Source organism: Lichenostomus cassidix, chromosome 26 (genome assembly GCF_008360975.1).
Source record: "Lichenostomus cassidix isolate B80296 chromosome 26, HeHo_3.0, whole genome shotgun sequence".
Lineage (NCBI taxonomy): Eukaryota > Metazoa > Chordata > Aves > Passeriformes > Meliphagidae > Lichenostomus > Lichenostomus cassidix.
The window spans coordinates 1371508-1395274 of record NC_139506.1 but is presented as its reverse complement, the minus strand read 5'-3'; the positions used below and the strand labels follow the sequence as shown (position 1 = coordinate 1395274).

The 23767-nt window shown below is 57.3% G+C and overlaps 2 protein-coding genes across 5 annotated transcripts in view; one reads left to right on the top strand and one right to left on the bottom strand.

The window, feature by feature from the left end:
- Window positions 1-1460: 1460 nt before the first annotated feature.
- PTPN7 (protein tyrosine phosphatase non-receptor type 7) lies at window positions 1461-15651 on the bottom strand. 4 transcript variants are annotated; one of them, XM_085082770.1, is made up of 12 exons: window positions 15452-15651; window positions 15178-15337; window positions 11890-11939; window positions 9074-9302; window positions 8544-8727; window positions 8041-8125; window positions 7363-7439; window positions 5159-5296; window positions 4295-4405; window positions 3570-3727; window positions 2541-2654; window positions 1461-2016 (listed from the first exon to the last, which is right to left on the bottom strand). In XM_085082770.1, the coding sequence occupies exons 4-12, from the start codon at window positions 9202-9204 to the stop codon at window positions 1923-1925; spliced, it is 1092 nt and encodes a 363-aa protein (XP_084938896.1). In that variant the 5' UTR covers window positions 9205-9302; window positions 11890-11939; window positions 15178-15337; window positions 15452-15651; the 3' UTR covers window positions 1461-1922. The 4 variants fall into 4 exon arrangements, with proteins under 4 accessions (XP_084938896.1, XP_084938895.1, XP_084938897.1 ...); XM_085082769.1 differs by having other exon boundaries at window positions 15178-15651; XM_085082771.1 differs by lacking the exons at window positions 11890-11939; window positions 15178-15337; window positions 15452-15651 and adding an exon at window positions 11308-11438.
- Window positions 15652-23161: 7510 nt separating this feature from the next.
- LOC146426871 (receptor-type tyrosine-protein phosphatase V-like) overlaps window positions 23162-23767 on the top strand; it is a 40693-nt gene continuing 40087 nt past the window's right edge. The window contains exon 1 of the mRNA XM_085083259.1: window positions 23162-23306. The gene's annotated coding sequence lies outside the window, so the exon portion shown is untranslated. The remainder of the gene's footprint in view (window positions 23307-23767) is intronic.

Sequence of the window (23767 nt, the reverse complement as noted above, 5' to 3'; positions counted from 1 at the left end):
GTGACAACACCCCTGGCCCTGCCACCATCCTGGCGCTGCTCCTGCATGCCCTGGAGAGACCCTGGTGCAGCTCTTGGCCTGAGGCTGCCCTGAGAGCTCTCCTCTGGATAGTAAACTGAAAGCATGAGGAAAATGGGGTGTGTCCTGCTGTCCAGGGAGTGAAGGAAAACTGTCCAGGTGCAGTTTGTATGTCTTCAAGTTCACCTGCCTGATGGCAGTGCAGGAGGAAAGACTTGAGAAGGGGAATTATGATCAGACCTCTTACTGGTGTCTCCAGAGACACCATTAAAGGCAAGAGTTTTACACCAAATTACCTGAGAAGGCAAAGTCCTGAGCCATGCATTGACCTTCAGGGAGCTTGCAGAAGCTCTACGGCCTCTCCAAGAGCCTGAGCATCATGCAGGAGTCCCACAGAGAGCACAGTTACCCCCCAAAGCACCTGGCTGGGCTGACTCAGGCATGAGGAAGGGCTGATGTGGCACTAGGAACAGGGGATTTCTCTGCCAGGATGATGGAAATGCAGCAGGTAAAAGGATGTAACTTCAGATCTGTTCTTTTTCCTGCTGCAGGGCTAGGAAGCAGAGTTATTCCTGGCGCCACGGGAGGGAATTGGACAGGGAAGACCATTGGGCAGCGATTCAGCTGCATTTCAGGGCCCCATGGAGTGGTGAAGGGGTGGGTCATACACACAGCCCTGAGCTGGGGAAGCTCAGAGAGTCCAGGCAAGGTCAGATTCATTCAGCAGGAAGACTGACCCTTCTTTCCCTGGATCTCACACTGGGTCATGTCAGGCAGATCCCATCTCCTTCCCAGTCCTCACTGCTCAAGCAGGTGTGAGATCCTCATCGGCCAAGGGCAGCTTTGAATAGCTTCAAAATACTTCACAAAATATTTCCATCTCCATGTTTTATACCAAAATATTTTTCTATTTCCTCCCCCCTGGATTTACTAGTTAAAAAGACAACCTAATAAACTCCAAATATTATTTTGTTCTGATTTCAGAAAAAAAGCCCAAGAATTCAAAATCCCCACCCTTGTGTAACAGAAGGCAACTGGGAACACAACATTTGGAAACTGTGCTTGGGAGCCTTCCCTGCTAGGGAGAGGGGAGGTTTGGGTTGGATATTAGGGAAAATTTCTTCCCTGAAAGGGTGGTCATGCCCTGGCACAGCTGCCCAGGGAGGTGGTGGAGTCACCATCCCTGGAGGTGTTCAAGAAACAACTATACATGGCAATTCATGATCCAGTTTAGTGGGCACAGTGGGATTCAATCAGAGATTGGACTCGATGATCTTGGAAGCCTTTTCCAACCTTAATAATTCTGTGATTCTACTTTCAGGCTGTTGAGAAGGTGTTGGCTGCAGGAGGAGAGGAAAGCAAGCCATGGAACACTGTTAGCTGACTGTGCACCTGTTGTGCTAAGCCATCAAGGTGTGTCGTTAGCAAGAAGAGCCTCATGGTGATGTTTGGAGCAAGCCCAGCCCTGCCCACAGAGGATGCACAGGCAGGACTGAGGCTCCGTTTATTTCAGGGTAGTTCTAGCAGCGCTGCCTCTAACGGAGTGAACATTTGTGTGCAGCTGAAGGGCAAACCACGCTCTTGGCTCTTGCCAGCTGCAGTTCCTCTGCACAGCTTGCTCTTCTGGTTCAGGATCTTGCACCTCTCAAAAGCCAGAGCTTCTTTCCATGGGTGAAATCTGCAGTGGCCACCTCGAGCACCTGCTGCACCACTGCACCACCACACCTTGCTCATCCCCAGGCTCCAAAGCCACAGTTCCCATGGGTTCACTCAGCTGTTCTCATCCTGAGGGAGGTTGGTGCTGGTGCTCTGTGGCCTGGCAGCATCAGGAGAGGTTTTGGTGAAGCTATCCCCAAGGTTGGTGCAGGAGAGGTCAGAGCAGGGAGCCTGGTGGGAGCCCTGCACTAGTGGCCTCCCACCTCTGGCAGCTGGGAAGCGTAGAGAGCCAGTGTGTGATGGAGGAACTGGTACTGCTCACTCGTCTGGATCATCCCACCTCTGCAAGGGAAAGGCAGGGCCCACTGACACTTCACCAAACACAGAACCCCATTCCCAACTCTGCTCCTGGGGCACAAATATTCGCACTTCACCAGCAATGCCAAGATGCCTCTGAAACAGGCACCAGAGTATAGGGGTTCAGAAGCATTGCTGGGCTGTTCAAAATGAGATTAGCAAATGATGTGGCTCTAATTTTCACCTGTACTTCTTGAAAAGTGGCCAGATGGAGTGTTTCTGGATTTAGTGGCTGAGCTGGAAAGGAGGAGCAGATGGCTGCCAGGTTCCTCTCCCTCACGTCCTCAGGTCAGAGCTACAACAGCTCTGACAGCAGAGCCAGCTCAGCACTGGGAATTGTTTGCTATCCACACATCTGCATCCTCCAGCAACCCTTCTGGTTTCCATCAGAAATAGTCGCCATGCCATGCCCCCTTGGGATGCCCATCCCCACATCCCTCCCACATCCCTCATCCCAGGCTTGGCACCCAGGAGGACCCTCCAAGGAGCCACCTGCTCCGAGTACCCACCTGTCTATGCGGAGACGGCACACAATCCCAAGGATATCCACCTCCCCCTTGTCCTTCAGCTGCTGGCAGCCGATCCTGGTGGCAATGAAGCAGCCGGTGCGGCCAATGCCTGCGCTGCAGGACAGACAGAGCTGTGCTGAGCACGACAGCATCCACTGCCTAGACCTGCATCTTGCTGAGCTGGATGACTCCTGGGTTGGTTTGCTGCTGGGATTTCTTCCTAGAGGGATGCTGGGGTCCTGGCCTCAGCTGCCAGACCAAGCTTGTTAGCCAGGCACCAAAAGCCATGGGCTGGGGTCACTCTGCCATGGCAAGGAGTTCTTGCTGTGTTGCACAGCCTGGCTGAGGCTGCTCTGGAAGCACAAAAGCAGTCTGTGCCCCATCCTTGTGCAGTTCAGGGGCTCTGCAGCTCTTTCCCCTCGCAGCTGGGCTCTAGCCAGCAACAGTGGCTTGCCCTCAGCCTGCAGCAGTGCATGCTGAGTGCGTTCCATAGGGACAACCGGGTGCTCTGTTCCACTGTTCCCAAATTCACAGAGCAAGGAGAGAAAATAGGCAGAGACCACGTCCTGCAGGAGGGCTGTCCTGAAACACAGCTCCACATCCAAGCCACGGGCCATGCTTGGGTGGCACAGGGAGCAGAAGTCACATAATCACAGACTTGGTCCGGTTCAAAGGGACCAACCATGGGGTCATCTGTTTCCATCTCCCTGCTCAAGCAGGGTGATCCAGAGCCAGAGCTGTGGGTGTACAGTGGGGCTGGTGGCTGGATCCAAAATCCAGATCTCTCCTGCTCCCACCCTGCTGCCCATGGACCATGAAGCAGGATATGGCATGCTAACACCACCATCCTCTGCTGGGATAGGAACTGCTGATGGACAACTCTGCCATGGGGTGGCTGTGCCCTGGGATTTCTGCACCACAGTGGGATCTGTGCACGAGCACTCAAATGTGGGATTTTCCCCTCTGGCATTTGCAGGCTGAGCCCGAGGTGAAGCACAGATGGGGCTCAGGTGAGGTGCAAGCTCTTACCTGCAGTGCACCACGATGGGCCCTGAGCTGGCTGCAGTCTGCAGAGTCTCCTCCACCTTGGACACCAGGTGCAGCAGGGGCTTGGCTGACTCGGGTGTTTGCTGGTCCGGCCAGGAAGGGAAGAGGATGTGTTTGACCTTGCGGCATTCCTTTCCAAGCTTTTCCAGCACAGAACAGAGAGAAATTGGGATGTTAGAGCAAGGGCCGAATGAAACCTGGAGTCCAGCTCAAGCAGAGACCAAGCAGCCTGTACCCATCTCAGCCTCTCTCCTCCCAAATCTCTCTTTGTGCCTCTGCCAGACATGAGGGACAGATCCCATGGCCAGACACAATGGATGTATCCTATCCCAGAAGATGAGAAGAGACGCAATGTCCCAGTACTGTCCCCAGAGTCCAGGCAAAACAAGCAAGATCCTTTAGGCTAGTGTCAGCCCAGGGTGACTAGAGTGCCCTTGGGGCAGAGCCAAACAACACAGTGCACAAACACTGGGCTGGTAGTGCTGCTGTGCCCAGCTGACCCCTTCTCCTCTGTACCCCAGCATGGGTCCTGCTCCCCCCTGGCCTCCCCAGGCAGGAGGGGCTCTGCAGACCCCTCCTCTGGCAGGGGTCCCTCCTCTTTCCTGTCACACAGCATTGCCATCTCACTAGAGATCCGAGGGGTGTCAGGGACACTGCTGGGCCCCAATGTGCTCCCTCTCTGACCCCAGGATGAACACTGAACCCACCTGGATGGAGAGATCCCGGACCACGTACTCCACATTCTCGCTCAGCCCCTGCACATGGATGGTGAAGGGGCCGTAGGTGCTCTCCTTCTCGGGCCAGTAGTGGACACATTTCTGGAGAACAAGGCAGGTTTGTGGCTGTGGAGATGCTTGAGGCATCCACTGGATGTTTGAACTGTGCTTGGGTCAGTGCTCTTGGGAGGGGCATCACCTTGGGGATGGTAGGGGAGCAGGGAAGGTGGATGTAAAGTGATGCAGAGGGAAAGCAAGGAAGGGATAGGTCCCTGTCCCTGCATCTGCTGCCCTTTACCCTCTCCCATGCCCTGCCCTGGCTTTCAGGCCCCAGGGATGCACGTCCCTCCTCAGCCCTGGGAGCTTGCAGACCCAGCAGGACCCAGGGCACAGGGAGGCTGTCAGTTGGGAAAGAAGGGAGCAAGGACATGGCCAGGAAAGAGAGAGTGTTTCCAGTTCTCAGTTCCCCCAGGCAGGTGCTGTCAACTCCCATCCCAGCTGGATCCCCAGGCTGAGAGCTCCCAGCCCAGGGGAGAGCTGTGGGGACCAGAGAGGAACTGCTGCCCACAGCTTCTGCCCCATCCCAGGGGTTGGCCTAAACCCTTTATCCTATTATCCTGCTGGTAAAGCATGCTCAGGGCACAAAGCCACTCGAGGAGCAAAAGCTTTGCTGGATAGAGCCAAGGCTGCAGCCCTGGGGCTCTCCTCCTCCACTTGTGATTCACCAGGGAATCCTCTGAGAAGAAAGCACAAGAAGTGGGTGCCCAGACCCCACGTTTGACCCTCTGCTGTCATCAGAACCCTATTGTCCTCTGTGCCCTTGGCTGGGCACTGCCTGGGCAGGGTCGGCAGTACCTCCTTGCGCTCCTGGAGCTCGGTGATCATGACGATGAGAGGTGCCTCCTCCTGCCACACCATCTCCCAGAAGTCGGTCACGGTGTTCAGCATGGGTCCCTGCGTGGCGATGTACTCCCGGGGTCGCCCTGCATAGCCCTGCCGAGTACACAGCCCGTCAGGGAACCTGGGGGTCCTGGAGGGTGGCACCTCTCTCCAGGTCACTCCAGCCCTCATGGTGCTTTTCTGCCTCTACATTTTACAGACTGAGCCTCACATGCTGTTTCCTAGTAAACCTGTCCTTAAGATGCTTTTATAGATCTGATGAGGAACTACCAGGCATCCTCCCCATCCCACTGGTCCCATCATCCAGTCCATGAAGCTGGCCTTGTACACCCAAGATCCTCCAAGCATCCCCAAGCTATCAGTGTGCCAACAGCCAGTGTGATGGATGCCTTGGTGAGGCAAAGCTCATGGAGGGAGCTGCACTCCTCTCTGTGGGCATTTCCACAAGGACAAGCAGGAATCCCTCTTTCACAGCTCCAGGCATCCTCTGTCTCCATTGTCACTCCCTCTCCTAGTATAAAATTGCCAAAGGTATCAAAATTCCCGGCCTTCCCAGCAATCCTGTTAATGGTTTGGTCTCACAAGAAGTTGCACTGGCCCAGCTAAGGGGCAGGAATGTTTTCAGGAACATTTTGCAGAGCTCTACTTACATGCCTCAAGATTATTTCTTTTTCCTAGGGAACATGATTTTCTATTCAGCAGACCTGGAGATGTCAACCCTGGGAATTCCACCATCCCCTCCCCAAACCCATGCTCAAAAACATTTCATGGAGCACCATCAGCAGGAAGAGCATCAATCCCAGTTGGGGCTGATGTGATCCAGCATCTGCAGAGCCCTCCCAGATTCCTGTGCCTCCCAGGCATGCCCAGGCAGGCTGGGTTGTTAATTTTCTGATGTGCCCACAAATTCCTGCACCCATACACCCTTGGGGAGCTAAGGGGAAGGAAGGGGTCAGGAAATACCGGCTGCACACAGGGCTGTGTGGGCACATTTGTGGGCAGGTGTGTGCCACGGGGATGGGCAGTAGTGACACATTGTTAGCAGTCCTGTGAGACAGAGGGGATGCCATGTACACCCTGGGGTTAGGGACAGAATGCCAGTGTCCCCTGATGTGCCAGTGTCCCCTGGTGTGCAGCTGCATGCTGCCAGGCTGCCTCAGGAGGACTAACAGTTCCTCTGCTGCCCATGGGCAAACTGCCCTTGCACCAGACAAGCCTCCCAGCAGCTTTGGGCACAGTGTTCTTGGTCCAAAGGTGCTCTGACCCTCCCTGCAGGGTGCTAGTTGCTGCTTTCTCAGTGGATCTCAGCCACAAGCACCCTCAGAAAAGTAATTCTCCTAACTGCCCTCCAGCTCCAACCTGCACCCTCCAACCACCTCCCAACAGCACATCAGATTGCACTTTTTGTGGGTTACTTTTCCAAGTCCTGCTTTCTCTCTGCCAAGAACTCACAGCACCTATGGCCCCACCTCTGCTTCCCAGTGCCCTGGGAAGAGTGCTGAAGTGAGATGAATTGCCCAGAAAAAAGCCTGCCCACCCGGCAAAGCTGGCACCTGGCTGACCCAAGGGTCCATTCTGGGAGAGACTGCAGCCTGGAAGGGTTTGCACAGGGATGGATATCAAAATCAGATTGTCTAAGTAACACCCTAGGGTCTGGGGATTTCTCAGTCTCTGGAAAGGGACACCAATGGGTGCCAAAAATAAGTCAAACCCCATCTTCATTAGATCTCCTCTAGGGAAATTGCCACAAGCTCCCTGAAAAGAGAGGAAATCCCAACATGTGTGAGATTTGAGGATCTCTGAGCTGCCAGAATCTGCGGACACAGCTTGCCTCCCATGCCTTTGCCAGACAATGGGCCAGAGTTTTTGGAGGAGATGGAGAAGACCCTGCAAGGGAGCTTTTTGGGGTGCTCAGTCTGCCCAGGAACCAGGAGCAGCTCCCTCATGAGACTCTCCCACCAAAAGGAGCAGTGTCTGCTCTGTGCAGATGGAGCCACATCTCTCCAGCTCCAAAAGGGGTGGCAAGTTAAGTCTGCTGCCCCAGGGCAGCCACAGGACAGCAGGTGACAGTGCTCTGGCATGTGTGACCTGTGTGGCACCTGAGCCCTGGGCTGCAGGCCCTGGGACTGAATGGCTCTCCAGCCAGGCAGAACACTCACCGTGATGTAGTTGGCATTGATGTAGCTCTCTTCCTCCTGCCTCCCTTTCCTCCTGAGGCACACCCGGCTCTCAGGATCTGAAAGATGTCGCAGGTATTACCCCCCAGACTGACCCTGCCCATCCTCCCTGCTGCAGCCTCAGGGCTGGAGGCTGAGTCCCCCTCCTCTCCACCTCCATGGCTGCTCCATGCCATGCTCAGAGCTGTCTGCACCCTCCCTCGAGGCCTGTTCTTGTCCCACTTCAGCCTCACTGCCCTGGCAGGGCACAGCCCAGCTACAGCCCAAACCCACTTGTACCACAGTGAGCACTTGGGGTAACTCAGCCACAGGGACCCCCAGGACATCCCCACTGCACCTGACTGGAGCCCAGCTGAGTCCTTCCATGCCATCTTCGGTCTTTACACCCTTAGGGCCATGCCCTGGGGACATCTCAGACCCCATGTGTGCTGCACACCTGGGCAGGACACCCCAGGGGTCAGCTCCCCATGTCCCACCCCACAGCACTGGGGTTTACACCCCCTGAAGCACAGCACCCAGCTCCTGCAATATGGGTGGCATGGCAGGGACAGCCAGAGAACCCAGGAGTGCCCACCCCAGTGCCAGGGCTCTGCTCTGACTCATCTCTCTCCCACAAGCAAACAGGGCAAATGGGTGGCAAAGGGAGGCAGTGGCACATACTGGGCAGAATGGTTTTGTATCTGTCCTTGAAGGCACGCCCAGGGATTTCCAGCTCCTCCGGACTCACGAAGTTGGGTGGGATTTTCTGCAGGGGAGAAAACAGCCATGAGGAAAAGCCCATCGCTGCCACTTGTGTCTGCTGGTGGTGGCAGACCGAGCAGGGACACAGCTGAGCCAGGGACCTGGTGGCATCACCAGAGATGCCAGCTGCTGGGATGAGTCCTGTCTTTACTGCACTCGTGGTGAGACTCCTTCCAGAGAGGCAGCCTTGGGGGAAGACTGTGGCATGGGAGGGCAGGACAGGGTTTTCCAGGGACCCAGCAGGACATGTGTGGCACCAAGGAGCAGATGGCACCCGGGCAGCCCTCCCTCTGTTTGCCCTCCCTGGGGCTGTGGGGCACAGCTGGGCTCAGAGCCTCCCTCAGACATGTCCACTTCTGCCAGTGCCACCACTGCCAGCCCCTGCCACCCCTCCTGTGAGGAGGGAGAGGGAATCATCGCACCGAAAACTCCTCCTGGAGCTGTGCCAGGTTCTGGGCATGCTGCTGGAGCTCCTGTTTCCTCAGCACATGGCTGGATGTCCTCAGGAACTTCAGTGTGATGTCCCGTGGTGTGCAGACAGGCTGGATGGGCTCCACGTTCCCCAGAGAGCTCATGTCCAGCACTAGTGATACATTGGAGCCCCTCCTGAAAGGCAAAGGGGTCCCTGGCTGACCCTCTGCCCCCTGGGACAGAAGGACAGCCCATGCCACTGTATCATCAGCTAAAACCACCCCACAGTGAGCAACAGCCAGACAGAGACCCCAAGAGATGGGGGGATTGAGGAACAAGGAACTAGCTGATCATTTTGCCTTTTTACTGGGAAGCTCCTGAAGGATGGTGTTGAGATTTGTCCTGGGCTGGGTGGACAGCCCTGTCCAGGGCTGCCTCCCCACTCAGACCTGGCACCTGCACATGGCAGGAAGGAATTCTGGGAGAGCCCAGGGCATGAGTAGTGCCATGGGTGCCCCGGGCAGGGCTGAGGCACACTCACCTCTCCTGGAGCCGCACGTGTTTCTTGGCAGAGGGACTGGGCTTGTCCTGCTTGTCCATGTCTGCTGCAGCTGCCTGGGCTGCCAGGCTGCCCTTATGAACTCTGGAGCACAGCAAGCAGGCTTGGACCATGCTGCAGCAGCTACAGAGCCCTCGTCCTGAAGCACAGCAGGGGGACACAGGGAGCCCTCAGCTCCTGGGAAATCATGGAGCCATCAGAGGAAAAGCAGCTGGGAAAGAAAAGTCAGATCTGAGAGATACCACAAGGCTGGGTGGACAACCTGACAAATGGTCCAAAAGCAAGGGTTTTAAGTGCTCATTTGTCCCCAGCCCTGTTATCCAGGCAGACAGAGATCTCCCAGCACATTCCCCCTCTGGGATGGCTGCAGCACTGCAGCCCACAAATGCCACCAGTGACCCTGGGCATGGCACCAAGGACCACCTGCTTCCCCTGAAGGGAGGACACCCCCTCCCTGTGCTGGCAGGGTGCAGGCTGCTCTGGGGGAGATGGAGATGCTCTCCACCTCTATGCCCTGTGTTTCCAACCCTTCCCCACCATGTTCCCCTGCCTCAGCCTGGGGATATGGTGAGGAGGAGAGGAGCTGGAATGCATGAGCACAGCAGCATTCAGCAGGTGACACTAGGTGGGCTGCAGCCACCACACGGAGTCTGGCCAGCTCCTGCTGCAGGGAGACACAGACGAGGCACCCTCAACAGCCTCATGGCTCTGGCAAGGGAGGGATGGGCCTGGGACAGCCTCCTCCATCCTGCAGGTCTCAGCAACTGTCAAGAGGAAACTGCTTTATCTGGGTGGTTGAGCAAGAGGCGATGGGGCAGCCCAGCTGGAGAACATGCCAGAGATCCTCCACCACCAGCCCCGGGATCCTGAGCTGGGATCCTGAGCCTCCTTCTCATCCCCAGCTTCCTCCATGAAGAGGGGACAGACCCACAGAGGCAGGGAAGGATGCATTCAGAGCTTTTGGTGAGCAAAGAATGGGATCCCAGGCAGCCCATCTGCTCAGGGAGGTCTTGTGGAGAGCCAGGTCCACATGGTGGTTGGGAACACAGCTCAGGCAGGAGCTGTTCCCCAAGGTTCCCTGCAGCCCAGTGGCATTGCTGGGAGTGGCAATGCCACCACTGCCATGCACACGATCCCCACGGCCCATGCAGGGTGTCCCAGTGCTCTCCATCCAGGCAGGACAAGAGCAGCTGCTCAGCAGCAGCACCAGGGGAGATCCTGAGCAGAGACAGCCCAGGCTCCCATCCCAGCAGCTGTGCCTCGCACTCCAGCCAGGAAACACCTGGCAGATGCCCTGGCTAGCAGAGGGGCCCTGGGAAGTACCTCAGCCGCCAGCACCTGCAGGGACAGTGCTCACATCACCTGCCCAGCATCCCAGCCCTGCCCATCCGCAAGCACATGCCCACCACCCCTGGCACCAGGGCCCGGCGCTGCCCAGCGGGTCTTCTGTCCAGCGGGCAGCTGGTGGGCTGGGGAGCTGCCTACCTGCTGCCCCATGGCGTGGGCTAGTCGGTCCCGGCACAGGCCTGTGGGCACGGCGCGTGTCGGTCTGACACCACGGTTTGAAAGTGTTCAGGAAGCTGCTTATCAAAGGAGCTGCTGCCTCTGCTGCTTCCTCTCCCTCCTTCTCCCCCACCCCGACTGCCGCCCACACACATACCGGCCACATCTCTGCAGCTCGGCTCTGCCGGGCCGCCTGCACACCCAGCCCTGCTCCCCACTGACAAACCTTCGTCCTGTGCTTGTGGCATGGCCTGGCCTCCCCCAGAACCCTGGAGGGTCTCCACAAGCATCTCCGATGGGGTTGGTGGGGTGTGCTTGATGGCCTCTGTACAAGCCATGGCCAGTACTGGTGCCACCCGTGGGGCATGGAGGGGTGGGCAAGGCTGGGCCATGGGGGCCACTGGCAGGAGGGCTGAGGCAGGATGCTTCTCGTGGTGCAGTGCTGCTGCTCTGGGGCACCAGACCCCACCTGCCCCACAGGGAGCCAGAATGGATCCTCCCATCCCTGCTGTTCTGCCCGTGTCCCCCTGTCTCCCTGCCCAGGCTGTGCCCCAGCAGTTCCCCATCCCACTGTGGAATGTGCCAGGGCTCACTCAGTGCCTGCCACCCTCAGTGCCAGCCCGTGTGCACTGTGCTCCTTGTGCCACCCCACCGTCCCCCAGCCCATGTCCATGTGGGGACACCCCTCTGCACCCACACCCATCCCTGGGTACCTCAGAGGAGGATGCATGGGCTCCCCCTCTCCAGCAGGGATGGGCAGGGGTGTATTTGGGGAGGAAGGTGCCTGGGGTCTGGCTCAGGTAGGACAGGTCTGCCCTTGAGGCTCTGCACATCCTTCCTGACACATCCCCACTGCTCTTCCTGTTTGCTCTTGCTCGGGCTCTGCTCGCTTCCTTCCTCCTCAGCCCCCACCCCGCAGCTCCCACTGCACCCCACGGACCCTGCGCCCCAAACACCTTTCCCCTACCTGCTCCACGGCTCCCCTCACTGCCCTTGGGAGACCCCAGCTCGAGTTCCCTCCAGCCCAGCTCACTGTGGTGGCCGTGCTGTCCCCAGGCTGTGCAGTGCCAGCACTGCTGCTCACCCCGTGCAGAGCTGTGTGTCTGGGCTCACTTGTGTGTTTGCAGGTGTGCCAGAGCAACACCTTCTCTCAGCAACCCTGGGAGACCCTGGCAGTGTCTCCTACCCAAGGGCTAGGAGACCAGAGGGCCCAAGCTCCAGAGCAAGGTGCTGGGCTTGGCCAGCAGCAGAGCAGCTTTATCCTGGAGACAAGGCCAGCAGCACCTGTGTCTTACCTGCAGATCCTAGAGTGGCTGGAGGACAGGCTGAGGAATTGCTCCCTGCCCTGTGTGGGATGAAAGAACACATCTGTAAGGCCTAGAGGCACCCCCACCATGCACTGCCCTTCCCTCCCACCTGCCCCTGACAGAACTCAGGAATTCCTAAGATGACCAGCACTGCAGGACTTCACAAGGTGGCTGCATAAACTTGCCCTCAGTAGGAATCAGAGTAAACAAGCAGGGTTCTTTGCTGGAGTAACAGGCTGTGAGATATGCAGAGGCTTCCTGAGGCTGGGACTGTATCTGCCCTCTAAGTGTGGAGGGCACCTGTCCCATCTGGGTGTCTTTGAGCTTAAGGGGTTCCTGAGGATGCAGCCAAGATGCAAACCCCTGGAGCTGCTTTTCTTGCCTTTTGCTGGCCTGATCTTGCTGCCTCCTCACTGCCCTATTGCTCTGACATAGGTGGACAAGCAAGGGACAAGCTCAGTGTGGCATTGGGGCAGATATCACAGGGAAGTCACCAGGAATGTGTCAGTGACATCTGTGCGCCCACACTGCTCCCAACCTCCCCAGCTGCCAGGCACCTGTGACAGGGACGATGGAGACAGCTGACCTTCACAGACCTCATAGGGTCCAGGGAACATCCACAAATCTGCCAGGACAGGACACAGGAGCAAAGCAACGGGGCTGTGACAGCTGGGCTGTCCAGGGTCTCTCGCTGGACTCAGGAGACACCACAGCACATCCTGATCCTCTGCACAGAGCACAGTGAGCAGGACACCCAGGACAGCACTGGCCTTTGGGAGCTGCATTTTGGCTGCTTTTCCCCAAAGGGAATGGGAACCTTTTACCAACATACGATTTTATGCAAGACACAAACTCCAGCTGCAAAAGGGGTGTGGAACAAAGGCCTTTATGGAGGCCAGGAGCTCTCTGTGTGCAGCTTGTTTCAGTGATCTGTGGCCCAGGGTGACTTAAGAGATTTGATGGGCATTTCAAAGGATTTGGGATCCCCTCAGCAGTAACACCCTTCCTCCTCCCACCAGGTTCTGCCTTGGTCATGAAATGCCCCTGGATGCTGCAGGAAAGACACTGATGCACTTCCTCTGCAAAATGTGGAGGCTCCACTTGAATTCGGTCATGACAATGGATCACACTCAGGATAAAAAGAGGAAACTGAGATGCTGGGATGCAGTGTATCCTCTGCCTCTGAAGCATGACAACACCAAGGTACTCATGCTCAGGGACATCCCCAGAAAATCCTTGCAGCACTTCCCCTCTGCTGCTCACAGACCTCCCCATGCTGCTGGCTTGGCTCTGCCAGTCACACATGTGCCTGTGCTGGCTGTGACTAAGCAGGGCACCCAGGACATAGCCTGGAAACTACACCTGGCCCCTTTGACTTTTCCTTATGCAGAAAACTGTGATGGAGACTGAAGGGACTGTCCTGGCCACGGCAACTCACCCAGGACAGAAGGAAAGGAGGAGGGAAGTAGGGCTGTAGTGTAGGGATGTGCCATGGCCCAGGCTCCTAGGAGCAGAAAAGTCTGCACTGCTGAGATGTCCTGACCCTTCCATGGCTCTGATGGTGCACAGTGTGCTCCTACCTGCCAGCATGGCTGCTCTTCCTCCCTTCTGCTGAAGCACCAGCATGCTGAGGAGGTGCATTTGAAGGGAGAGATCATGGGAGGGGACACAGCCCTGTGGAGACCCACAGCACGAAAATGAAGGTGCAGTGGGAAAAAAGGCTTGAGCTGGTAGAGATAGACTGGGTGTGAGGGAGACTAGGAGCAGATGGAGCCAGAACACACTGCTTGACCCAGGGCATTTTTCAGCTCTCAGTGCCACTCCTGCAGCAAGCTGTCCCCTGTACCTTGTTGCACCCACCTACATGTCTGCTGCCCTCCTGGGAATGATGCCAGCTCCCCTCCTGCCCACCTGCCAGGGTACACAGTGGGTGCACACCCACCTGTGCAGGGCACACGTCCCTGGTCACTCCTCAGTGCCCATCCATGCAGAGACCTCAAGCAGTGAAGCCCAGACTTGCCCTCCCTTCCTCCCTCCCCCCAATGCACCTTTGTCACATCACTTCTGGCCATCTCTGAGCCCCTGCTTGGAACAGGGTGCTGCCAGCTGGCTCCTCCTGAGGGACACTGGCTGGGTTTGCAGAGGGGTGCAGTGAGGAGCAAAGAGCTGGGCGATGCTCTGGCCAAGGATTGTGCCTTTCGTGTGCAGCCATGCTTGTCCCATGTCACATCACCAGCTCTGTACCAGCTGCACCAGGCTGGCCTGGGCAGCAGAGGGGGAGCTGCTGGATCCTACAAGCAGGGAGGACCTGGCTTTGAGGGGACATGGTGTCCAGTCTGGGGGCTGATCCCAACCAGGGTCAGTTTGCTGTACGGACAGGCCCAGGACACCAGGACAGCCATTGCAATCTCCTGTGGGCAAAGAGGAGCCTGACAGTCTCCAGAGGGCAAAATCCAGGAGGGGATGGGAGGAGGCAACACTGAGGGAAATGGCTCTGGGCAGGAGGTCCCACAGGGTCACAGTTATGCCCCTCACCTTCCTGCGGTGGGAATGGACTGATGAGGTCCCAGAACAGGAACATCCCTTGATCCCCAGCTCTCCTTTCTGCTCTGACCTTGGTGGCAGTGGGATGTCAGGGGTGATGATGATGCCCAGAATGGTGCTGGGAGGGTTGGTGATGGAGGGATGGACATGGAGGGAAGAGTCCCAGCTGTTACCACACTAGCTATTCACCCTGGCCCAACCGGGGATGTGCCAGACATGGGATCCCCTGTGTCCTCTGTGCATTAGGATTATCTGTTGGGATGTAAGGACTAAAGAGGTCTGTGACAGAGTCTCAGGGGTCTTGAAGGCTGTTGGTTTACTTTCAGCAAGATATGGAGACCCTATGGAGTTGGTGCTCTGGGGAGGAAGACCTGGATTTATCACTAACTGGTACTTGCTCATTGTTCACTTGCATTTTAAAACTCCACTTCCACGGGGTCATCTTGCACCTCTGGCCGTGATTTCATAGCCAGTTCCCCTTGTGCAAAGAGCACCTTCCAGCTCCAGCCTGGGACCTGTTTTCCCACTAATGCCCAGCCAACCCTTGTGCCTATTTCTGTCCCCCAGCCTCCCTGCCCTGATCCACGCACCCCAGCAACTCTTCTCACCCTCTCCAAACAGCACTCAGCTCAGGCAGGCACTGAGCTGGCACCCAAAGCACAGACTACCCAAGAGTCTCACTCCCCAGGATTGCCTCCCACATCACGGCTTTGTCCCATCAGGCCCCGTCACCTTTGGGTCCGGCACTCAGGAAGGGCTGCTCCTGCTTCCGTTGACACGACTGGGATTCAGGATGTCCTGCAGGCTTTTGGAAATTAGCCCATCTCCTCCGCCGCCTAAACATCGCTCACAGGCTCCAAGGTGAAGCAGCAGCCTCGGGGCTGAGCAGGCTCTGTGCAAACTGGCCGATCGGCTCCCGGCAGGGGAGAGGAGGACGGTGCAATCATCCCGAGCATCCCGCAGAGCCGGCCGTGCGGGAGTGACCAGCCGACGTTCGGCACCTTACCTGGGGACCCGAGTCACTCTCCCGCCGGCCCGGGGACAGGCAGGACCCGGCAGCTGCGGGAAGCACCTCCGCGGGTTGCTTTTCCGGAGAGCAGCGGCTCGCTATTCCAGCGTCCTCCACGGGAGCGCATTCCCAAGGACAGCCCCGGCACGAGCATCCTCCTGGCAGGGCTGCGGGAGCTCGGAGCTCAGAGCCCGCAGCGCAGCGCCGCCTGCGATCCCCAACCCTCGGGCATCCCACCGGGATGGAGCTGCTCCTGGGCGGATGTGTGACCTTGCTCCCCGTGGCCGGTGATGGTCTGTGCTGGGTTTGCTCGTGCTGCTGCCTGGCTTGAGCTAGGAGCAATTAAGCAATTGCTGGTTCGTTTTGCCAAGGCATTGCCGCTGATCCTGCCAGCTCCCGTGCTTCTGCCCTCTCCTCAAGGAGAACCAGGAGAGTTTAGGACCTGGATTTCCTGCTTAACTGCTGGGTTGTTTTCTTCTTTGAATCACTCGGTTTGTTCAGCCTAGAGAAGATAAGACTGAGGGGAGACCTCACTGAGCTCTTTAACATCCTCATGAGGGGCAGTGGAGGGGCAGCTCCAGTCTCTGCTCTCTGTGACCAGTGACAGGACTAGAGGGAACATATGGATCTGTGTCAGGGGAGATTTAAATTAGAAAGGAAAAAGTTTTTCACTCAAAGGGTGGCTGAGCACTGGAACAGGCTCTCCAGGGAAGTGGTCACAGCTCCAAACCTGTCTGAGCTCAAAGGAGCATTTGGACAGCACTCTCAGGCACAGGGTGGGATTGTTGGGGTGTCTGTGCAAGGCCAGGAGTTGGGCTTGATAACCCTGATGGATCCCTTCCAACTCTGCATATTCTATGATTCTGTGACTGCTGAGTAGAACCACTTTTGGTTTCTGGAATTAGATTCTTTCCTATATCTCCTGCAAACAAGCTGAGCTTTCCTCCAAATTTGCCGAGAGAAAGGCCGAGCAGGTGAACCACCAGCACCCCTGGGCTGGGCTAACACTGATGCAGAGCTGGTGCTGCTGTGGACTAAAGAAGGTGCCTTGGCACAGGAACAGCTCCTCTGGAATAAGTAATCTCCCAGAGTGAAAGTGATTATTATCAGCTTGGTTTGTTCCTCTCCTCACGTGGGAAGAAGCTCTCCCTATTCATTTGACAGTGGAAATTGCATGGAGGATGGTACCTAAGTCAGGTGTCTAGAACCATGAAATGACAGAACTATTAAGGTTTAAAATCCCTCTAAAGTCATCAAGTCCAACCATTAACTGAGCACTACCATGTTCACCACTAAATCATGTCCCCAGGGGGTGAGGGTTAAGGGGATCTAAGCCAACACATGTGACCAGACCTCCAAGGGGTTGAGACTTTGACACTCTGGCCAACAAATGCCAGTGCAGAAGGCACAGAGGGACAGAAAAAGCCACAGAATGACTTGGTCACCAGGACAGACTGCAGGGGACACAGCCCCAGCACCTGTGGCAGCACTTGTCTCACCCATGGGTCACTTGGCTGGTCTGGTGCTTCCCTGGTTGCCTCCAAGACAGCTGTGCTTTCAGAAGGGCCATCTGGAAAATGCTGTGTGCTTCAGTTTCCCCAGGGGAGTGAGCTGTCTGCCTTGCTTGGACACCTGTGGGTTGGCCAGGAGGCACACACACCTCCTGTCAGGGGGCTCCAGACCAGAGCAACTGCCTGCAAAACCCTGCCAGCTGTGTGGGCAGGTACAAGTCTCCTAGGAACAGGAAATGCCCCAGCTCTTCTCTATCCTCTCAGCACACGGGGCAAAGCAGATCTCAATGAAAAAGTCACAAAAAGGCCTGAAAATCATGAAGACTCATCATGTTATTCCCATCCTGGGTCCCTTGGCACGCTGTAGCTGTAGTGACCTCGGCAGCCAGCATGTGGGCTGAGCCTTGTGCCCAGCCCAGCCCAGCCCTGCTGGGTTTGCCCTGCTGCCCCAGATCTGCTCCCTCGGGGGACACTGAGCCCAGTGACCTCTCCCCGGGTGCAGGGGCCATCACCAATAGCAGGATACGAGCTGGGCAGGAGGGGCAGGAGACAGAGAGACCCAGAAAGAAAGGAAGCGGTTAGAAAGCCGTCACTTCCATTTTTGCTGTGACAGAAGCTGCGCCCACGCACCGCCAGGCACGGGGAACAGTGCTGCCCTTCCGCAGCCTGGTCTGAGCGTTTGTGACGAAGGCACAGATCCTCTTCTAGCCTTTGAAAACAGCTAGAAAGGTGGTTAAAATAGCCCGTGCTCAGCCAATGTCCGGTGCAGAAATAGGTGTGGTGAGCCCAGCTGATGGCAAGTGAGTCACTGCTCGGGGGTGAAGATTCTTAACCTTTCCAAAGACAGACTGTGCATGTGATGCTCTGTACCCTCCTGCCCCAGCACAGGATGGATCTGTGGATGCAGCTGCCTGGGGCCAAAGGGCCAGGGAGGATGTGCCAGGAGCTTTTATTTTAGGAAAAATATCTTTGCTGAAAGGGGGATCAGGCACTGGCACAGGCTGCCCAGAGTGGAGCCAATGGCATCTAAATGTGGCACTTGGGGACATGGTTTAGTGGTGGGCATGGCAGTGGTTGAACTTGGTGATCTTAGAGGGCTTTTCCAACCTGAACAATTCTATGATGATTCTTGCACAGCAAGAGGCAGAGCCTCTTGTCCATCTCTCCAGCTGGAGGAGACTGGCCATGGATAAGCAGAGGCAGCCAGAGGGCAGCAATGCAGAGATGATGGATCTGCCCAATGCTGCTCCTCCAGTTCCTGGCCATAACAGAATGTGGGCCTGTCTGCTTTAGAAAGCTGTTCTGGATTGTGCTTTCTGGCCTCAGAAATTCAGGCAGCTGCCATGTTGGGCCATGCATGCTCCTGCTCAGAGGTGCTGTGTGATTCCTCTGAGTCCCTTTGGTCTTGCTGCAGCTCTGTGGCTGTAGGTGTGAGCCATGGGAGCTTGCAGCACATGGGGTCTGCTTTGTCCCAGTTTCAGGCATCAGAAATATTCCTGTCTGCTCACAGTGGGGAAGCCATGGTGCTTGGAGACACAGATGCCCCAGATCTGGAGGAAAAGCAAAGAAACTGTGAGCTTTTTAGTTTCTTTTTTCCTGCTCTTGGGGCTGAGAGGAGTCTCTAGCTGCTCTGGGGCTGGGGACACCTTTCCTGCTAGCAAGTCGAAGGATGGCACCATGGAGCTTTCAGCACTGGAGGAGAAACTGAGGCAGCAACTGGTGTCACCTGAGCGCCAGATGCAGCAGAAGTGTTGTCTTCTTGCCCATGAGAGCTGTGCCTTGCCAAACAGCAGCTGTCTCCATCCCCCAGGGCTGCTGAGCATCCTGCCCTGCTCCTGCCAGCAGGGGCAGTGGGTCAAGCCATGGGGATGGCACCAGGGTGGTGTTTGTAGTGACCCTGAAGAAAGGACTGGGTATCCCACCACAAGGGACAGCAGCAGATCATGGATGTGGTGGCTGGTGGGCAGGTCACTGTGCAGTGCTGCAGCTGCTGGTCCACCATCCTTCTACCCCCATACCTCACCTCTGGCTTTTGAGGGGCATTTTGGGGCAGAGTAGGTGCCTCTGTAATGCTGAGCCTGCCTGCGGTGCTGAGGCCCAGGTCTGTGATAGGAGGACAGGGCAGAAGGGATCTGTGCTGCTGTGAGTGAGGAAGAGGATGGAGCAGCAGCAGCTGAACACTCACAAGGCTGCAGAGAAGGCTGTGAAGGCAGCAAACTCTGCTCTCAGCTGGGGCAGGCCATCCCTGCCCTGCCATGCCATCAGCCAGCTTGGCACCATAACACTGCAGCAGATCACATCCCACTTGGTGGGCACTACCTCTGCCAGGGGCATCTCCAGCTCCTCTCACAGCCCCTCGGGCAGCTCTGCCTGCCCCTCTCCTGTGGGCCTCCTTAGCCTATCCCCAGAAGCACTAGTGGGGACACTTCAGTGGGCTTTGGGGTTGCTCGACTTAGGGGTGCTGGAGTCCAACCAGAGGCCCCACAGATCCTTGATGCAGCAGCCTGGGCAGGAGATGTTGTGTGTGGGGCTGTATCCTGCTGGCTCTGAAGCTCTGACAGGACACCCTATGGCTGCCTCTTGCTCCATCCCTGCAAGGGCCTGGTTCAGGTTTTTGTCATGGTCAGGGATGACTGAGCCTGTAAGGATCCAAGATTGGACCCTGAAGAGGTCCAGATGGATCCTGTCCCTCACGAGGAGCCAGGATACATTCAAGCAGTAACAGCCACCCTGTGTCAGCGTCCTCCCTGCTGCCTCTTCCCCAGGGGCTGACACAGCACAGCCTCTGCTGTGGCCTCCTTTCATAATGTGCAGTAAAGGAGGGGAAAGGTATGTTTGTCAGTGGAGAAAGTATCTGTGTGTTTCCCTGGAGAACTGGTGGGATGGTTCCACCAGCCCTGGTACCCTCCAGGGCAGAGGGGAGTTTCAGTGACAGGCAGAGGAGAAGCAGGAGAGCTTAGCAGAGGGCTCTGGCTGGAGCAGAGGAGCAGCAGCAGGAGCTGGGTGGGCACCACCAGGCAGGGTGACCTTACCTGTGGGAGCAGGGATGGCCCCAGGCTGGAACAGCACTGAACCTGCACAGGACTCTGCTCAGCACCCTGCACACAGCCAGGGTGCATGGCCTGGGCTGGGTGGAGCAGGGGTGGGGGAGATGGAGACAGCAGCCATGTGCCATAGGGTGCCCTTCCCTTGTCTCTGCCTGCAGATCTGCAGCACTGAGCCATTCCTGCTCCCCACAGCAGCAGCCAGAGTGTGCTGAGCCCAGGATTGCCCACTTCCTGGGCTAGGCAGCCTGAAGAGCTGCTGGCCATGCCTGTGAGGACTTTGTCAGAGCATGGGAAGCTGTCTGTAAGAATCATCAGCCAGGTTGTGCACACAAGTGGTGTCCTTGGCCTGGGTGACCACATGTTCACGTTTGGCCCAGAGGGGAAGGAATAGAGCTGTCTCCTGCTGCAGGTCTCTGGCAAAGGTCACAGCCAATCTTTTGCAACCTCTTCCTCTGCCAGATATCAGGCAGCAGAACTTGCCTCCCAGACGGGGGTCTGCTCTGGGACCAGGCAAGCCCTCTGCCCCAGAGGTGCTGGAAGAGCTCCTTAGAAAACAGGAAACCACTCGACCAGAAGAAGCAGTGAAACATTGCCTTATTCTGTGATGTTTGTTGTTTTAGGCTCTCCCAGCCAAGCGGCTCAAGCTGAACGGCAGCCTGGCTGATCCCTCCGAGCCTCGGGCTGTCCCTTCAGGCCCTGCAGCGAGCCCAGCCCAGCCCAACCCAGCCACCACCCACGAGAGATGCAGGGCAGCGTGGCTTTGCAGCCCAGATGCCAAACACACTGCTAATGAGAGGCCAGGAGGGGGTGAGGAGGCTCAGAAAAGCTTGATGCATCCCCGTTACCATCCCTCCCTCCCTCTTCTCCAGCAGCAGAGCATCTTTGCTTCCTGGTGTGTGGATGGAAAACTGAGGCAAGGCAGGTGTGTTCCAGCTCAGAGGTGAAAATAGCTTCTGCCAGTGCTTTGGGTAAGGATGAGCTCTCCAAGTCTGGCATCTGGGCAGGTCTCCAAGCCTCACAGACACTCCACGCCCCCAAACCCTCAAACCAGGATGTCCAACTCAATGGACACTTCATTGGGAACTCCTGGAGAGACAAGGCTGAGATCTGTGTCACTCTGGAAGACCTAGTGAATGGTCCCACTGACCCTAGTCAAGCAGCAGAGGTTGTGGCTGAAAGGACAGACAAAATTGTCAGCAGGCAGTGGTGCAAGGTGCTGATCCTGCATCCCTCTGCAGCTCCTCACCCATGCTCCAGAACTGCAGCAGCCTCCAGGCGAGGCTGAGCATGTGCCAGCAAAGCCTTTGGCTGTGGGACCTGTGCCTGTGGCCAGGATGTGTCCCAAGCAGCAGCTACCACTGGGCTGTGTGACTGCCCACAGCAGTGCCCTGGGGAGCAGGCAGCCTGCGCCAGCCCCAAATGTGCCTCAGCACAAGGCTGGTGGTGTTGGGGCTCCCTGGGCTGGCTGGGGGAGTAGAACCCAGAAGGGTGAAGAAGCAGAGCTGCTTCTGCAGGGGCCTGGAGGCAGAAAGCAGCAGGCACTGCTGACAGTCTACAAAATGGACTCATGTTGTGTTTGGCTCCAGGAGCTGTGGGAGATGCCAGGGAGAAGCCGAGGAGCTGCATAAGCAGGCACTGCCAAGGCTGCAGCCACACCGCAGGGACAGAAGCACCCCTGGGTGCCACACCACAGCTTTCCAGGATGGCTGTAGTGCAAAGACCTGTCCCCATGCCCTGGGACACTCAAAGGTGTCACAGCTACAGGAACGGGTGTGAAAAGCCTCAGTCCAGGGCTGGCTGCAGTGGTGATGGTGGTGGTGGCACTGGCACAGGCCAGAGTACATGGGACAGGGACAGCAGCCAGGCAGTAAGAGGGGATAATGCCCTGCCTGTGATCTCAGCTGCCAAGGAGATCTCCTTCCTACCCTGTGACAGGGAAGATGGGCAGGCTTTGTGTTTACTCCTCTGTAAAAGAGACCTTCCTCCTGAAAACAAAACCTTTTGTGTGCAAATGCAGCCGTCTGCAGGTTTGTTTTTATACAGGAAACTTTGAACCAGAGGCTGGGGCTGGTTTCGTTTTGACTTGGGATTTGCAGCTCATGGGGGAATTTGGAAACTGAGCCACCTTCCAAATTTGGAGGCTGGGTTTTCATATCACTGCTGAGTGTGACAGCAGCATCCAGGGCTTCCTGTTGCTGTCCCTCTCTCTGAAGAAAGCTCAGCCCAGCCGAGGTGGGGATGGGTGCCCTTTTGGGGAAGGCTGAGTACCCTGAGTGGTAGCTGAAATGTGTGACCCTCTGTGGTGGGTCTGGGTGACCCTTGTGGGACGGGGAAGGGTTGAGTGGAGAACTGCTCCACCAAGTGCTGCACAGCAGTGCAAGAAGCCCCTGGTCTCAGGCAGGGCTAAGCTGGGCTCATCCTGAGAGCCTCCCGCAAAGGGACGGGACCTGGGATGTCCAAGAGGGGATCAGACCTGGGAGATCCAGACCTTGCTCACAGCTGGGACTGGAGGAGACAGGAGTCCCCACACTCAGTGCCATGGCTATTGCACCTCCTCCTGCCAGATCCATCAAGATGGGAGTATGAGCCCCTTGGGACTTGCTCCCAGCTCTCCTCCAAACCCTTCTCCTTGCCCCCAGGGACAAGCTGCCACCCGTTCACCAGGGTGAGGATAAGTGCCATTCTGGACAAACTCTTGGAATGCTCTGCATCTCTTGCCCCAATGCACCAGCTCCTCTCCATCCCCCTTGATGAGGGCCTGAGGATGCCTTCACTCCAGGAAGGTGCCTGGTCTGATGTGGCTCAGGGCAACAAAGCCTTTGGCAATCACAGCCCACAGCCACCTTCAGGGCTGATGCACGGGCTGCATGCTGTGCTGACTCCATCACCGTCCTGGGGCTCTCCCTGTTCCTCTTTGCAGCAGCAGCACGAGGGGATGCTCACCATGCCCGAGGGTCCCCAGCACTCGGCTGAACCCACAGCATGTGGGACAAACCCTGGCAAGGTGCAGGGAAGGACTGAGCCACGCCCAACCTGGAGTTGCAGTTGCCCCTGGAGTGCATCCCCTTGCCCTCAAGGGGCCACAGGACACATCCCTGTCCAGCTGATCCCTCCTCCCCAGCATCCTGCAGCTGAGAGCTGGGCGAGCCCAGGCGGGCCTTCCCGCCGGTCCAGCCCAGACTTGAACGTCAGGGCCGTGCACAGGCAGAGTAAACGGGCGAGTGCGAGCGTGCCAAGCTGACACGGCACGGGTGAACGGGCTGTGGACCGCGCCAGGGACACCCACCAGCTGAGGTACGGGTCCCATTCTTGTCCCCTCCCTCTTCCCAGACGCGCGATAGAAGCCAGGATGTGTGCGGCGGGGAGAGGATTGCGGACCCTCCTGTGCCCTGGCACAGCGCTGATGCCCCTGCCCCGGTGGGCGGCAGGGGATGGGCAGCCTGCGAGCAGGGCTGTTCCAGGAGCCAGCCTGGCACTCCGTGGCTGTGCAGCGCCGGGGCAATCTCGCTCCCGGGCTCCTCGGCGTGCTGCGGCACCAGCGGGCACCGGGAGCTGCTTCACGGCATCCTTGCAGCACCGGGCACCCTTGCTGCCAGCTGTGCTGGCACTGCATCGCGGGTGGGAGGGAGCAGAGCCCCGCAGGGCTCCACAGGCTGTTGGCGACTGGCGAGGGTGATTTTGGAGCCAGGTGCTGCTGGCTGCACTACTCGCAGCAGGTCTGGGGCAAGCACTGTCCAGGCTGCTCTCAGCCCTCC

Bases quoted from the DNA above. Each gene is read 5' to 3' on its own strand.
- PTPN7 (XM_085082769.1), bottom strand. From the start codon at position 9,204: ATGGTCCAAGCCTGCTTGCTGTGCTCCAGAGTTCATAAGGGCAGCCTG. The intron at 7,440-8,040 runs GTATGTGCCACT...GACATCTTTCAG, and splicing joins ATACAAAACCATTCTGCCCA to ATCCTGAGAGCCGGGTGTGC. The intron at 2,655-3,569 runs GTAAGAGCTTGC...TCTGTCCTGCAG, and splicing joins CCCATCGTGGTGCACTGCAG to CGCAGGCATTGGCCGCACCG.